This window comes from Talpa europaea (assembly GCF_964194135.1).
Source record: "Talpa europaea genome assembly, chromosome: 5".
Classification (NCBI taxonomy): Eukaryota; Metazoa; Chordata; class Mammalia; order Eulipotyphla; family Talpidae; genus Talpa; species Talpa europaea.
Genome location: NC_140071.1, coordinates 142,986,112 through 143,000,739, shown reverse-complemented (window position 1 = coordinate 143,000,739; position 14,628 = coordinate 142,986,112). Strand labels below are relative to the sequence as shown.

The 14,628-nt window shown below is 55.3% G+C and overlaps 1 protein-coding gene across 1 annotated transcript in view; it reads left to right on the top strand.

Annotated features, from left to right (window-relative positions):
* HTT (huntingtin) overlaps positions 1–14,628 on the top strand; it is a gene marked incomplete at its 3' end in the record, with an annotated part of 99,898 nt that overhangs the window by 47,048 nt on the left and 38,222 nt on the right. Inside the window, exons 23-32 of the mRNA XM_084233040.1 lie at positions 895–971; positions 1,820–1,971; positions 3,637–3,839; positions 5,968–6,094; positions 7,032–7,159; positions 9,832–9,942; positions 11,174–11,251; positions 11,664–11,887; positions 13,395–13,473; positions 13,603–13,764. Coding sequence (XP_084089166.1) covers positions 895–971; positions 1,820–1,971; positions 3,637–3,839; positions 5,968–6,094; positions 7,032–7,159; positions 9,832–9,942; positions 11,174–11,251; positions 11,664–11,887; positions 13,395–13,473; positions 13,603–13,764 — 1,341 coding nt within the window. The remainder of the gene's footprint in view (positions 1–894; positions 972–1,819; positions 1,972–3,636; positions 3,840–5,967; positions 6,095–7,031; positions 7,160–9,831; positions 9,943–11,173; positions 11,252–11,663; positions 11,888–13,394; positions 13,474–13,602; positions 13,765–14,628) is intronic.

The following is a 14,628-nucleotide window of genomic DNA, read 5'->3' as shown; positions in this document are numbered from 1 at the left end:
ATTTTTAATGATACAGTGAAATATAATCTGAATTATAATATTGAATGAAAAGCACCCAACACAGAACGTACTGGTGTACAATTAGATCTCAGTTGCGGAAAATAATCTTCACGCAGATGAATATGCCTCATGTAGTCAGAAAAACAACTGATAGAAAATTGCCAAAATGAATTTAGGGTTGTGAATGGTTTTGTTTCTGTTTTTCAAATACTTGCAAAATTTTCTAAATGAACAAATGTAGTTTTTATAATCAGAAACAAAATATACCTAAGTAGCATTAATTTGCTGATTACCAGCTCAAATCTTTCCCTTCATTTTATGTGGCAGAAGAGATGCTTGCGTGTTGTAGAAAACTCAGCAGTTACGATGAGGTTCCCTCCCTCAGTGTATAAGTGCCTTGCAAACCCCCATATTGTCTGGGCTCACTCTACTTTGGTCTCTCCTTGATTGATTCAAGGGACCGTGAACGCTGCTTATTGTTGGCACCGTGCCCACAAGTCCAGCACTGTTTTAGACTCGGGATGTGTGAAGAGGCACCCTGCCCTGAGCGTCTTGCAGGCTGGTCGGGAGAGGGCCGTAATCGGCCGTCCTGAGGTCTTGAGTGTGCAGGGGTGGTGTGTCCAAGGCAGAGGGGCACACAGAGCAGGCGCCGGTCCAGGCTGCAGCAGCTGCCGGTGCTGGCCTCCCCACCATGCCATCGTGGGTATTTCTGAGAATTTCAGTTGTCTAGTGGAATCCTTTAAGGAATGACTTTTTATCGAGTTAGAATGGCCAGCCTGTCCTCAGAAGCCATTTGCACATCTTATTTGCGCTTTTTATAAAAGATAAAAGGAGGCCTGATGAAACAAACCTCTTTGGTGTTTGGTGTGATTTTATTGTTCCTTTCTTCTTTAGTTTGGATGCTGTGAAGCTTTGTGTCTGCTTTCGACGGCCTTCCCGGTTTGCATTTGGAGCTTAGGTTGGCACTGTGGGTAAGTGTCATCCGTCGCTACATGATACAGGTGTGGTTATTGAGATCTTTTTTTTCTACCTTGTTAAGTCTTTTGACCTTTTGGAAAACTAGCTTATGGAATTCTCGCTCTGCCCTGTTGGTCTTGTGGGGAGCCCGAGGCGGGCACCTGCCAGGGGTCCCTATGAGTGTGAGAGGCTCGTCCTCGGTACTTTCTGGGACTGAGTCCCTGGTTTGCTCATGTGATGAACTACAGGATCTAATTTCAAAACTAATGTCCCAACATTAGCAGTTTTCATTTAAAAATGACTTTCTTGCAATAGATGGCTCTAGTAGCATCTGTGAAGTAATTTTTAGCTTCCCGAGCTTTAAGGAGGAACCTTGCATTTGTGTACCAAGTATTGAAGAAAATTTTGGTGACTCAGTCACCACATGTGGCAGTAAATCTGTGGCGTTCCCATGTGTCAGCTAATGGCCAGTGAAGATTTGCTTGAAGGTGGAGCATTCTCTGGCCTGGAGTGATTGCTCCCTCTTGTCAGCAGACCCTTCTCGAACAACAGATAGTCAGCTCTGGCACTAGACTCAACTAATAAGAACTTTGGTGCTGGAACAAAACATGCTATATCACAGTTAAAGAAAATGAAAAAGTTCTCAGAATAAGCAGTCCCAATGCTTTTAATGTGATCTGATTTCATTTTTCCAGTGAATTTATGGAGCTCTGGTATACAGGAAAGATGCTAGTTGACAACAGTAAAAGCAGTCTGAACAGCTGAATATTCTGTGAAGGGTCTGCTTTTTGAGGTCATAAGAGAGAACAAGACTGCTTTCTTTAAAATTTTTCTATAATTTGACCTTGTGCTTCTGTCCCAGAGTGCCCCCCCTGAGTGCCTCAGATGAATCCAGAAAGAGCTGCACCGTTGGGATGGCCACCATGATCCTCACCCTACTCTCGTCCGCCTGGTTCCCGCTGGATCTCTCAGCCCACCAAGATGCTCTGATTTTAGCTGGAAACTTGCTTGCAGGTATTGGTTGTGAGCTCGAAGGGGCTTCGGTTCTTTCACGTTGCCGGGTGGGTGGTGAGTATGTGAAGGAGGGCGGTGTGTGGCCATAGTTTGTTCCTTTGGTGGGAATTCCAGATGTTATCGACTGGCAGAAGAGTATGCTGCCAGCAGCTGGTCTCAGCTAGCTAGAGGCAGAGTCGCTGACTATCTCGAATGCCAGGTATGGCCTCAGGCGCCAGGATAATAAGGAGGCGTGATGTGTGAACTCAGTCTTGGACTGTAGAGCCTCGGGCATAGAGAGGTAAAGTAAAGCAGCACTGAGTGTCACGTGTGTAGACTGGCAGGGAAGGACACAACAGTCAGGGCGTGGCACATCCAGGACATGCGGCGGGAGAAGCTGTGTGACAGCTGGGGACTCTGCATGGACCTGGTGTTGCGTGAGAAAGGGAGGCTGTGGCTGTCGAGGAAGGTGGGAGCATTACTAGGTGGGTGTGGGGTGTTGTCAGTTTCCATTTTGGAGGAGTCGCTCTTGCAGACTCCTTGAAGAGCTGCGAGAGGCACGAACCATCAGTCAGCATTTTGGGAAGCTCACTCAGCTGGCCTGCATGCAGGCTGGCAGCAGAGGTAGGGAGATTCAGTGCTGCTGGAGTCCCCCTCAGCAGCGGGAGCTGGCAGCGGTGGTGGCTGCACCACAGGCCGCCTCTGGCTCAGCCTCCTTTCATATTAGGTGCCAGGGTCGTTGAGTGGACCAGTCAGGTTCTAAGTGGTCCCGTCAGCCATAGGATTGAAACGTGGTCCAATCAGACTTGCGGGTGGGGGACCCTGAAAGAGGATGTAAGGCAGGGCCAGAGGGGGCTGAGGGGACGCTCCGAAGAAGGAAGCCTCCTAGGAGAAGACGCCATTCCTGATCTCTGGAGGAAGGGAGAAGAAGGACCAGCAGCCGATCTTGAGAGGAGGAAGAAGCATCAGGCAGCTGACCTCCGAGGAAAGAAGAGAAGCCAGAGGCCGGGCCTCCATCCTGTCTCTGACATCTCCTGATAGGATTACCAAAGGCCCTGGGCCTAGGGTCGCAAAGAGCTGTTGTGCGGCCACTCACAGAGAGCTGTTCATATTGGGTGTCTCTGACACGGCCTCTGGAGGGGCCATTGGTGACCATCACTACTGCCCAGTGCTGTCCAGTTCTGTTGACAAGTGACCGGCATGCTGCTTGTACTTCTGGTGGACCTGGGGTGAGGAAGCTGCCACTTGTGGCCACAGTTGGCTCTTTGTTCTCCCTCTTTGTAAAGCAAACCCCATGGCTGCTGTTCCTGGAGCCCAAGGTCTCTTGCAAGTATGCTCGCCCTTAGCCTCTGGCTGTTTAAGGCCCATTTCTTTAGGAGCTTGATAGTGTAGTTAAGGCAAGAGGTGGAACCCGTCCGCACCAGGCAACTCTGGCAGAGCTGGGGGAGAGACTCCAGCTGCGCGGCACGAAGGAGATAGGGCAGGTGTACAGCTCAAGATGGTGCTTGGATGCCCTCGACTCCTGGGGATGGTGAATGACGGTGACCTATATGGACCTGAGAACGCAGGTTTTCTGTTGACCACCAGGTGGAACTGTCCAGCAGACCCTCAAGTCGGTGGGTCTGAGTGCCGCGTGCTCTCCCCACACCATGGAGCTGACGCAGTAACGCGTGTGCCTTTTCACAGCCAGTGCCCCAAAATCGCTGAGAAGTCCCTGGACCTCTGAAGATGAGACCAACCCAGCCACCACCAAGCAGGAGGAGGTTTGGCCAGCCCTGGGCGACCGGAGCCTGGTGCCCATGGTGGAGCAGCTCTTCTCCCACCTGCTGAAGGTGATCAACATCTGTGCCCATGTCTTGGATGATGTGACCCCGGGACCAGCACTCAAGGTAACTTCCTCCTGGGTCGCGGTCGAGTTCATTCTCATGGCCAGGATGTGCCTTCCCTGACTCACCGGTCCCTTCTGTGTGCTCTCTCGGTTCACATGAACAAAGCTCCTTTGACCAAGACACTAAGCTCAGCGCCAAGTGTGATCCCCCAACCGTAGCCCTCAGGCTGTTGCCAGCCTCCCTCCTGGGCTGTCAGCATTGGCTGAGCAAGCTCAGCATTGAACCTGCCGGTTCACAGAACTGATTTGGTTGCTCTTGGAATGCTGGCACACACTTTTGCTTTTCAGTGAAGTAATGTTAGGTGAATAGACTTCAGGGCAGATGGCACGCTGCTGGCACAGTGCATGCAGGGGAGACTGGGTCACTTCTATCTGGTTACTCTTCCCTGTGTCTTCCCCTCAAGTCTCCTGAAAGAATTCCCCTTTAACTTCAGCTGCCCCTTGGTAGCTGCTCCGTCCCCCTCATACTAACGGTCCTGTTCCCCGTCACACCCCAGCCTTTCCCACTCTCTGGTGCTGGCCATCTGTGCCTGGCCCCTTTGGCCCTGGACTCTGCCCATTGCTTTTGCCAGTGATTCCTCAGCCCCTGCCCATCTGCTCTCTGCTGTCGCTGTTGCTGTCACTGCCGCAGCCGCTCTTCCTGCCGGTCAGTCTCCCTCTCACAGGCGCTTCTCTGGTCCTGTCTGCTCCCCCACACACTCCTGTCCTGAAACTTCTCTCTTGCTTTTCTCCACCATCCGTCTGCTGCCTGGGCACTTTCTAGACTCAGTGCCATCCTCTGCAGCTCTGTAATGGGGAAGCCTTCCATAGCCATGCCAGCCACGGCTGTGGCCACCAATCATATGTGACCAGTGGCACTTGAAGTGTGCCCAGTGCCACAGAGGGAGTGTTATTACGTGGACATCCCATAGCTACACGTGGGAAGGGGCCCCTCTGCGGTCTCTGCTGCTCCTGGAGTCTGACCAGCAGAGAACCCAACACTGTGTGGCGTGCCAGTCCTGTGTGGCCCTCACACCGACCCTTCCTGCTCACCCCTGCCCTGTTTCCTCCTTTGTGCCACTGCGCAGGGATATGAGGTCGGTGCAACCCCTTGTTTCCACTCACAGGGTCCTTGGTTCCCCCTACGAGCTATCCTGACGCTCCCCCCCACCCCATGCCTTTGTGTACACGTGCATGCACACATGGCCGCGTGTGTACACACACGTTCCTTCTCTAGCCCGCCGCTGTTCTGGTCCAGGTGGATGCAGCTGCCCACTGTGTGCTGCCTCGTTGTCCTGAGACGGCGTGACTGGCAAGGTCTTCCCCTGTAGCATGATGCCCGCACCAGCATCCCGCTGGTCCAAAGGGCTCGGTTCTGTTTTAGTGTATCCACAGAGTTGTCCTGCCTTTACCAGCAGAAAATGAACGCTGTGCCCTTTATTGCCTCCCCACCTTCCCGCGCTCCCAGCTCCGGCAGCTCCTCTCAGTCCCGTCTGTCTGCCTCTTCCGACTGCTGGCAGCAACGGAGCGCACGGCCCCTGCGATTTGTGGCCTGGCCCTTGCTCCGTTTCCAGGGGCGGCAGCTCTTCCGTGGTCTCCAGTCCCTTCCTGCTGTCCCTGGGCCCTGCTCCCCATCATAGCCCCTTGTCCCCTTGGCTCTCTCTCAGAGAAGGCTTCTCTGAGTCAGTGAGTGAGGAGAGCAGGGACCGGGATGCTCTGTTTGTGTCAGCTCTTTGCCTTGCTGGTGGGAGCCGGGAGGCCTGCCACCTGCCTCGAGCCCTGGACAGCGCGCGCCGTGTGGGCAGTCGGTTGGCTGGCTGCTGGCTCTGCTGCTGCTTGGCTGTAATCTTGAATAAGCCTCTTCGTCTCCGGGCGTGGCTCCTCCTTTGGAATGCAGAAGTTAAAATGCTGCTTTGGATCTTTTCTTGGCCCAGCTCTTCGAGGGCCCTGCCTTAGGCCCCCCTGAGTCCCTGGGGCTCCTCCTCCCAGGCCTCTTACTGCGCCCGCAGGAGGTCTTGGGTCATGCCCTGTGTTGTGGGTGTGTGGGCTGCTTCTGGGCTCTGTGCGTGTGGGGAGCACGGCGTGGGTGGCCTCTGTCCAGTAAATGGCTGCTGTCGACTTTAGTTTCCACTTTCTGTGTTTTATTGTAGGCAGCCTTGCCGTCATTAACAAACCCCCCTTCTCTAAGTCCCATCCGACGGAAGGGGAAGGAGAGGGAGCCTGGGGAGCAGACATCTGTGCCATCAAGTCCCAAGAAAGGCAACGAGGCCAGTCCAGGTAGGCCAGGCTGGAGGCTTGGTGGGGGCACCGTCTGGATAACAGACACTCGGGACTCACGCTTGCATTCACATCAGAGCTGCTCTGGCAGCTCGGAGGCTTTCCGAGGTACACAGTGGTGAAGCCAGAGAAGTGGTGTCTGCAGATGCTGTTGCAGGCAGAACTCACTCGGGCCATGTCTGGAGGCTTCGCTGCTAACGCTGGCGCCGACCACCAGCCGGCGGTAGCCCTGGGTGGGCCGCCTCACCACTGCTAACTCTCCTTCCTGGCCTTTCCGACTCTTCACTGCGGAAGAGGCTGGACAGGACTCCTGTTCTGGGGGGGGGGGGGGCGTGTAGGTGGGTTGGAGCAGATGCGGTATTTGGTTCTGGTATGGAGAGAATGCTGAGGCAGGAAATGCAGTTTACGTTTGAAATAGCTGAGCCTGAGGCAAAGTAGAGACAAGATCAGCTGAGGGAGAGGAGCCGGAGGGGTGGCCGTGCCCGGGGGCCTGGGAGGAGAGGATACAGCGGCTGTGCAGCTGTCCCTTCTGGTCTGCCAGAGCCAAGAAGCCAGGCCTAGCAGGGGCCCCAGCCTTTGCTCTGTTTCCCGTGCCTGCGCTGGTCCTGTTTCCCGTGCCTCCCGTCCATCCTACTTACTTGGCAACTCGGTCGGCCTTTCTAAAAGCTGCTCTTGGTGAGGGTGCGACCAAGAGGTTGCGTGATTGGCTGAGCGTCCTGGAATCCATCGTTCCTTGGATTTAAAACTAGGCAGTGAGACCAGTGTGTGACAGCTTCTGCTACTTTGCTTTTTTAAAATTTTATTCTGGGGGAGGTGCTCAGATTTTGTTTACTTGTATCTAATAAAAAAAAAAGAAAAATTTCACTACGGTACTTTTAAAAATCCTTATTGCTAGTAATTGCTTCTAAAATTTCATTATGTGTGTTTGTTTTGAAAGCGTCTCGACAGTCCGAGACCTCAGGGCCTGTCACGGCAAACAAGTCCTCGTCGCTGGGGAGTTTCTGTCACCTTCCCTCGTACCTCAAGCTGCACGATGTGCTGAAGGCCACGCACGCCAACTACAAGGTGCTGCTTCCTCCGTAAAGACATGCTTCCCTTCCCCGGGGCTCTTGCCTCCATGCTCTGTGATGTGTGCACAGACATGTCCTTACCTTTAAGTTAAGTCCTTGGGGCCAGTGTTTAGGTTTCCCTTTCAGCTGTGTCTAGGGTAGCTTCCATCGTGAAAACATCCGATTGTTGTCGGAGAAATGACATCTTCACTGTTTATTGGTGTCATGTGGCTTCCCAATAGACACAGTGACCGGAGGCTCGCGGGGACCGCTGGGCACAGCCACCCTGAGATGTGTTGCGCCAGTGAGGCCGGGACGCAGCCAGGCCAGAGGGAGAGCCCTCGCCTGCGGCCCTGCGTTCTCCCTCCCCGGCCTGCTCCCTACACGGGACCCCAGGCCTCACAGGAGGCGGCACTCAGCAGCCACTGTGCGGTCTAGTCGGCGTCCTGGCACGGGGAGCCACCCCGTCGGAGGGGTTTTCTGCCGTGGGGACTGCGGTCTGGCCACCTTCCCAGACACCCGGGACCAGCCTGCTGCTGGCTCCGGAAGACAGCGTGGGCCATGCTGCTCTGGGCTTTCAGACCATTCATTCTGCCTTCATCGGGAAAATCTCCTGTGCTCGCGTCGAGGGATTTTTGCTTTTTGCTTTTATTTTTTTACTTTAAGCTTCTCCCACTGCAGTTTGTTTCATCAATAAAGTATGGATCTAACTTGGCTTTTTTCCAGCTGCCTAATCAGTTGTCCCCACCGCTGTTTCCTGAATATGTTTTTCCTGTACTAAATGTCTTGAAGTCCTGTCTTCACAAAACCCTAAACTCATGTTCTTCTCCAGTTCCGGGTTCTGTTCTGCCATACTGCTCCGTCTGTCTGTCCATCTGCCGGAAACACACTTCTGGTTATTGTGGCGCTTGGGAGATTCCAGGGCAGCCCTGGAGTCTCTCTTGACTCTCCCGCGTGCTCCCACTCGATCACGCTTGCCTGTGAGCGCTGGCATAAGCGTGTCTTGTTGCAGGGGTCCTGTTACATGTGTGGGTTAGTTTAGGGGGCGCGGAGGTCTCTGTTGCAATGTGGGCCAGAGCAGAGCGCCGGCCGCGCCATTGCTTTCCACAGACTCCCGCCATGCGCCCGAGAGCACGTGCGCGCAGGCGCATGTAAGGACTTGTCAAACTCCGCTCACATAGGTCTCCCCTGTCTCTTGATAAATGTGCCGCCCACGCAGCCCCCTGTTTTTGTTACTAATAGGTTCTAATCAGTTTCTTGAAAAACCATCGACCAGCTCGCTGGCTGCTGTCGTGAAGGGTAGCGATCATTTTGAAAGATTAAAAATCTTAACCACATTTTAGGAAAGAATTGGGAGGCTCAGCTAGTTTGCCGCTTCTCACGGCAAAACCCCCCCCCTGCCCCCCCGGGGAGGCTCGTCTCAGGGCTGCCTGGCAGGCCTCCTTCCCGCCTCTCTCCAGCTCTCTGATTCTGCCCTCCCGCCCTGGTGCTTGCTGCCTCGTTGCTTTCTTCCCCAAATGTCTTGCCCGGGACCCTCCCTGCTGCCTTGGTCTCCACCTCCTGAGGGCCAGTGCCTGGTTAGCGTCTTGTTGGCAGCCACCCTTGGTTGTGTTTGGAATGTGTGAGCCTGTCCCGAGTCTCCGGTCACACCTGCCCATCTCTCTGTTGCTCTGCAGAGCCACTGGGCCCTACTGTTGTGGCCGTGGCCCTCTGGCCCCAGCGAGCCTTTGGCTCTTCCTGGGCTCACTGCCCACCTCCGAGTCTCCAAGTCCCTCTTCAGAGCTCCTCAGAGCCTTTGATGGAAATTCTCCGTTCGTCCTCTGATTGTTCAGGCAGGCGTCCCCTTGCCGCTTCCTCTGCCCCCCGCTTCCCCCATCAACAGCAGCTGCTGCTGAGCTGGGCCCTGTCCTGTGTCCCCGAGTTGGACCGGACATGTCGGGCACCTGCCCCTGGGACGCTGGGTCATCAGAGTCTCGCGCTGGAGCTCCCTTCCTTCTGGGCCCGTGGAAAGCACCAACAGGTTGACAGAAGAGCAGCCGCAGTATCTCAGCCCTCACCTTGTCACTGTCTTGGCTGTTTCTTGCCTGCTTTTCTTCTCCTCTCACCAGCAGCATGTTTTCTCTTTCACGACGGGAGTCTGGTTTTGTTTCACTGAGCAGATTCTTTCCACTCATGTGTTGCCTGTGTGTGTCCCCCCCACCCCCCATTCTGACATCGCGTCTTGCCTTCAGTCTTGCCCACTCTGTCTGTCTGTTAAAGGGTGAAGCAGAGTCTTCAGAATCTTGATCTGACACTACCTGAGATGGATACTTTGCTGCTGCCAGACTGGAAGGCTTGTCTGAACTTGACAAAGATGCAGTGTCCTGGGAGCAGGGCACGTGTCTCATGTTCCCGGCAGGTGGTGGTTGTGGTGGGTGTTTCCATCTTGGTCAAAGTCGGGAATTATTCGAGCAGGGTCAGTGTAAGTCAGATGTCTTTGAAAGATAAATTTTAGATGCGATCTGGAAGAGTAATTTCTTTCCCAGGGTGTTTCCTCAGTGCTACAGACAAACTGAAGCACCCCAAAAGGCAAGCATGTCGGGGTGCTTGGCAGGCTCTGTACACTGCAGTGGATCACGTGTGTCAGATTCAGCATGGCCAGTGGACCCGGGCCATTAATCGTGTATTCTCTCCCGCCGTCTTCCCAAGGTCACGTTGGATCTTCAGAACAGCACTGAGAAGTTTGGGGGGTTTCTGCGCGCTGCCTTGGACGTGCTCTCTCAGATTCTGGAGCTGGCCACCCTCCAGGACATCGGGAAGGTTTGTGTCTCGTTTCTTCTCGCTGAGCTGCCGACGGCACATCTGTGCGTGTCCCCGGCTGCGGGCCCTGGGGTGCCGCCCTGCCCACCAGCCGGGGGGAGCTCCTGCTCGAGTCTGGCCTTCGCCTCAGATTTGGGGAGGGGCAGCACTGCCTGTCCACACTCTGTCCCGTCTTGTGTCCCGTGACTGAAAGTGCGGGGCGATGAGCCAGGTCACTGTGGCGCTGCTGCTCTGCTCTCCGGCTCTCAGGGACCATGGTCCTTCGGGCGTGAGTGTCAGTGGCTGGAGCCCTGGCTTCCAGTCTGCTGTTGCCTGGCCAAGGGTGACCCGGGCTCCTCTGCCCATTCTAGCCGTGAGTGGCGTCTCTCCTTCATGTGTTGTGTGTGGGTGTTGTGCCGGGTGTCTCCCTTGGCCCAGGTGCTCTCGGTGGCCACCCAACACCTGTTCCTCCCCTGTGCTTGCCTGGAGGGCATCCTGCACGTGGCGGGGGCGTGCGCCTTCGTCAGACAGGTGGCGATTTGAGGCTGCACTGCGGCCCCTCACGTAGCAGCCACCTGCCGTGAGCTAGGAAGACCGCGGGGACGCCGGGCAAGTTCAGCTGCCCAGCGCCTCCCCTGCCTAGCATGCTGGCTGATTTCAGTACATCCGGATGTCGGCAGTCTGTGGTCTGGAGTATTTGAAGCCAACCAGACTCAGTTGCTTCTAAGCGCAGGGAGTAGTGTCTCACCTGCGACGTGAGAGGGCCATTCAGCCCGTGACTCTTGGCTGCATGGGCCGGTCGGTGACGGCGGGGGCCGACGGTGAGCAGATGCCGGGCTGGGCGTCCTGAGACTCCGTGTCTTCCTCCTGTTCTTCGCGAGGACACTGGGTGACGCGATGGCATTTCCGATGACGAGCACTTGGTGTGTGAGGTGCTGGGGTTGTGTGCGGGGTGTGCACACCCCGCTGCGGGTCCTGGGTTCCCGCACGAGAACAGGGCGCAGGCGGCCCTGCAGAGCCCTCTGGGCGTGCAATCACTGAACGAGCCGGCAGACGAGGGCAGACGCGGTGAGCTGTGCCGCTGGCATTTCCCTACTTTTTTTACCGACTTTCTGCGTCCACGATGGTAAAATGAAAACCTGCTCTGCATCTCTTCTGACGTTTCCTAACATGCAAGGTCAGGGCCACGAGCTTGTGTCTCTGGCTTCTGTCTGGAATTCACTCCATGTCTTGCCATTTGCCCTTTCTACAGTGTGTCGAGGAGATCCTTGGTTACCTGAGGTCCTGCTTCAGTCGGGAGCCCATGATGGCAACAGTCTGTGTCCAGCAGGTGAGGGCGTGTTGTCTGTCCGTGAGGCGTTGTACCTCTCGTCACGTAGAAGGTGGTGCCAGCGGTGTGTCCCGCAGCACACCTGTCAGCCCCTTACTCCCTCGGTATTGGGCCAGGGAGTCCCGTGCCTGTGTGTCCTAGAGGGAAGGCCCATCAGCATAGAGCGGTGGGTCTTAGGCACCCAGCTGGCCCCCATCTTTGTTCAGAGAACTCAGAACCCTCAGTGCCTCGGCGCTGTTTGTGCCAGGCAGCAGCCTCTTTAGGGCTTCCATCACGACGGTCCTCAAGGTTGTGCTGTCGGGTTTTTGCTTGGCCAGCTCCTTCTGGGTGGGTTTGAGTCTGTGGGACATCCTTGAAGTGCTTCTTGTGCGCCGCTGATTTGCGTGTTGGCGCATCCGTCCCTTCTCTACAGCTGCTGAAGACTCTATTTGGGACAAACCTGGCTTCCCAGTTTGACGGCTTATCTTCCAACCCCAGCAAGTCACAAGGCCGCGCACAGCGCCTTGGCTCCTCCAGCGTGCGGCCCGGCTTGTACCACTACTGCTTCATGGCCCCGTACACCCACTTCACCCAGGCCTTGGCGGACGCCAGCCTGAGGAACATGGTGCAGGCCGAGCAGGACCGTGACCCCTCTGGGTAAGTCTCCTGTTCTGTCCCGGCCTCGTGGCCTGGAGCGCTTCGGGTGGAGGCACAGAAGAGCCAGCAGCGAATGGCTTGTGAGCTGTAGAAGTGAATTAGGCAGCATCTTTTAACAGTCGGCCGTGTTCAGAGCCCTCTGGGAGATAAGGTGGTTACTGAGGTGCAGCAGGCGGCACAGCCCTGCCTCAGAGCAGTGTGTGGTTCTGTGAGTGCGTGGGAGCTACCTTGCTCAGAGGCATGGACTCCGTGTGAGCGGCAGCTGACCTCAGGGCCCAGAGATGTGGGCCGACCAGAGTGGTGACAGCCATGCTTGGGAGCGTGCTGTCATTCCTGGGGTCACGGGGCATCTCGGTGCTGATGGAGGTGCTGGCCTCGGATGGGGTGAGGGGCGGCCCCATGGCTCAGCGTGCTTGCGTTTAGGGGGGCTTGCGGAGCAGCCTTGGATGTTATTACTTTGGGTCTTGTCGCTTTATGGCTAGAAGTCTCATCACTTAACTTTTTGTTTGTGTTTTTGATGCCTGAAATCTGTACATCATTTCTTTTTTTTTTTTTTTAATATCTATTTATTTATTAATTATTTATTTATACAAGCACTGGGTACAGTCAGAAGCGCGGGAGGGTGAGGGAATTCACCAGAGCCAGTGCGGGGAGCAGAGCAGGCAGAAGGACCGAAGTACACTGCTGAGGGGAGCAGCGGGCGGCAGGAGAGGTCTGCGTGCCATGTGGGACCCTCCTCCGGTGGCCGGGGAGCAGCCGGGGATCGAACCGGCGCTGCAGAGGCTGCGGGCAGCTTCGCAACCCAGCACTCAACCGCTGCGCCACCGGGGAGGCCCTGTACATCATTTCTTAAAGCCCCGTACTCATTAGCACGGGGTTGAATTACTGCTCTTTGGGGTGACAGTAAATTCTGTGACTTTCCTCTTATAGATGCAGTGATCAAATAGCTGCAGTGAAAACCTCAGGTTCAGGAACTAAGGACAATAGCCCATGCCTGCTAGCTGTGGCGGGTGCTCACTGCACGCCCGCGCACTCTGTCTCGAGCGTCTCCCCGTGCTTAACGTGATGACACGGGGCACGTTACAAGCGTGTGAGAGAGAGAGAGAGAGTCATTTTCTTTCATTGCATGTATTTATTAAAAAGAAAAGGGACTAGTTGATATGTGTAAAAATATTTTCTGCGACGACCAAGTGCTATTTTCTAAATTACTTGGCCTTTCACTTGCACGTCGCCTTTCTCTCTCGCCCCACTGCAGTCGGGCCTAGCAGGGAGTTCCACAGCAGAGAAAGTTGCCTGTGCAGACAGGCTTGCTGGTGTCAGTCAGATGGGACTCCCCATTACTTCACCACACCAAGAGTGTGGTGCCGTCACCCGGAGCCATGCTCCAGTTCTTGCTGCGTGGCATGTTCAGATTCTGTGACTCTGCAACCGTTGGGGCTGGAGAGCAGCTGAATTCCAAGAAGGGTCTTCTGTGTCTCCTTCGCTCACCTTTGTCTCTGTTCACCAGGTGGTTTGACGTCCTCCAGAAAGTGTCTACCCAGCTGAAGACAAACCTCTCGAGCGTCGCCAAGAACCGTGCGGATAAGGTAGAGGATCAGTAGGGGCAGGATGTCCTGGGCGCAGAAAATGAACTTCGGGCTGAGACTTCACAGTTCGCTTGTTGAAGTTTTTTTGTTGAAGACTCACTTGGGGATGCTTTTTTTCCTTTCTTCTAGAACGCGATTCATAATCACATCCGCTTATTTGAGCCACTCGTCATAAAGGCTCTGAAGCAGTACACGACCACCACGTCCGTGCAGCTACAGAAGCAGGTGCTGGACCTGCTGGCACAGCTGGTTCAGCTGAGGGTGAACTACTGTCTCCTGGACTCGGATCAGGTGTGTCAGTCACTTCCCCTCCATTGGCCAGACCCGTCCACAGCTGACTAGAATGATTATGAAGAGACGCGGACTCCAACTTAAGTGCCTTAAAGGCTTTGATTCCTCAGGAGAAGCGAGGAAACACAGCCAAGTTACCAGCTTCCCCATGGGGGAGGGCACATGAAGCCCATTCCCCCTTCCTCACCCCTAGTGCTCCCTCGACCAGCCTCTGCCTCCCTCTAGCAAATTGAATTCCTGTGATTTGTGTAACAGTAGTTTAGCATCTGGTAAACAGGCAGCATTAGTTCCACCTTGTCATGAATGCCGGCCTCACTTTGCTGACCTGCTTTGCCGCTCTGGCCTCCCTCCCGGCCTGAGGATTCAGCTCCGACAGCGTGTGTGCGCACACCCAGGAGATTGGATGAGGTAGCGCTGTTCCCGGCGCTGTGTTGAGACCCCGGGCCCGGCCCATGTCCAGGGCTGAGAGGAAGCTGTGCCTGATGCTCATGCCTGGTGGAGGGGACGGCTGCTGTCCCCCAGTCCTGATGTGCCCCTTACTCCAGCACCCCTCCTATGGGAGTCTGGACGGCAGGTCGTGGAGGCGAGGTGGACTAAGTGGAGCCTCTCGTTACTGACCCAGCTTCAGGGACTCTGCTGCCAGCTTTGCCCAGAACTGCAGTGACCGAGCCCCCTCGCTGTGGCGTTGGGGTGCTTAATGGCCCCTGGAATTCACCCTCTTCCACGCGGGTTTCAGCAGGTGTCCAGCCTTGAGTGTGTTGAATGGGATTTCTGGAGGTGTTCCGGAATGATCCAGTCTGACAGTAGAATCCACTTGAGTCTCACATACAAGCAGATTTATGTAGTGTTAGGAAACTTGCTAAG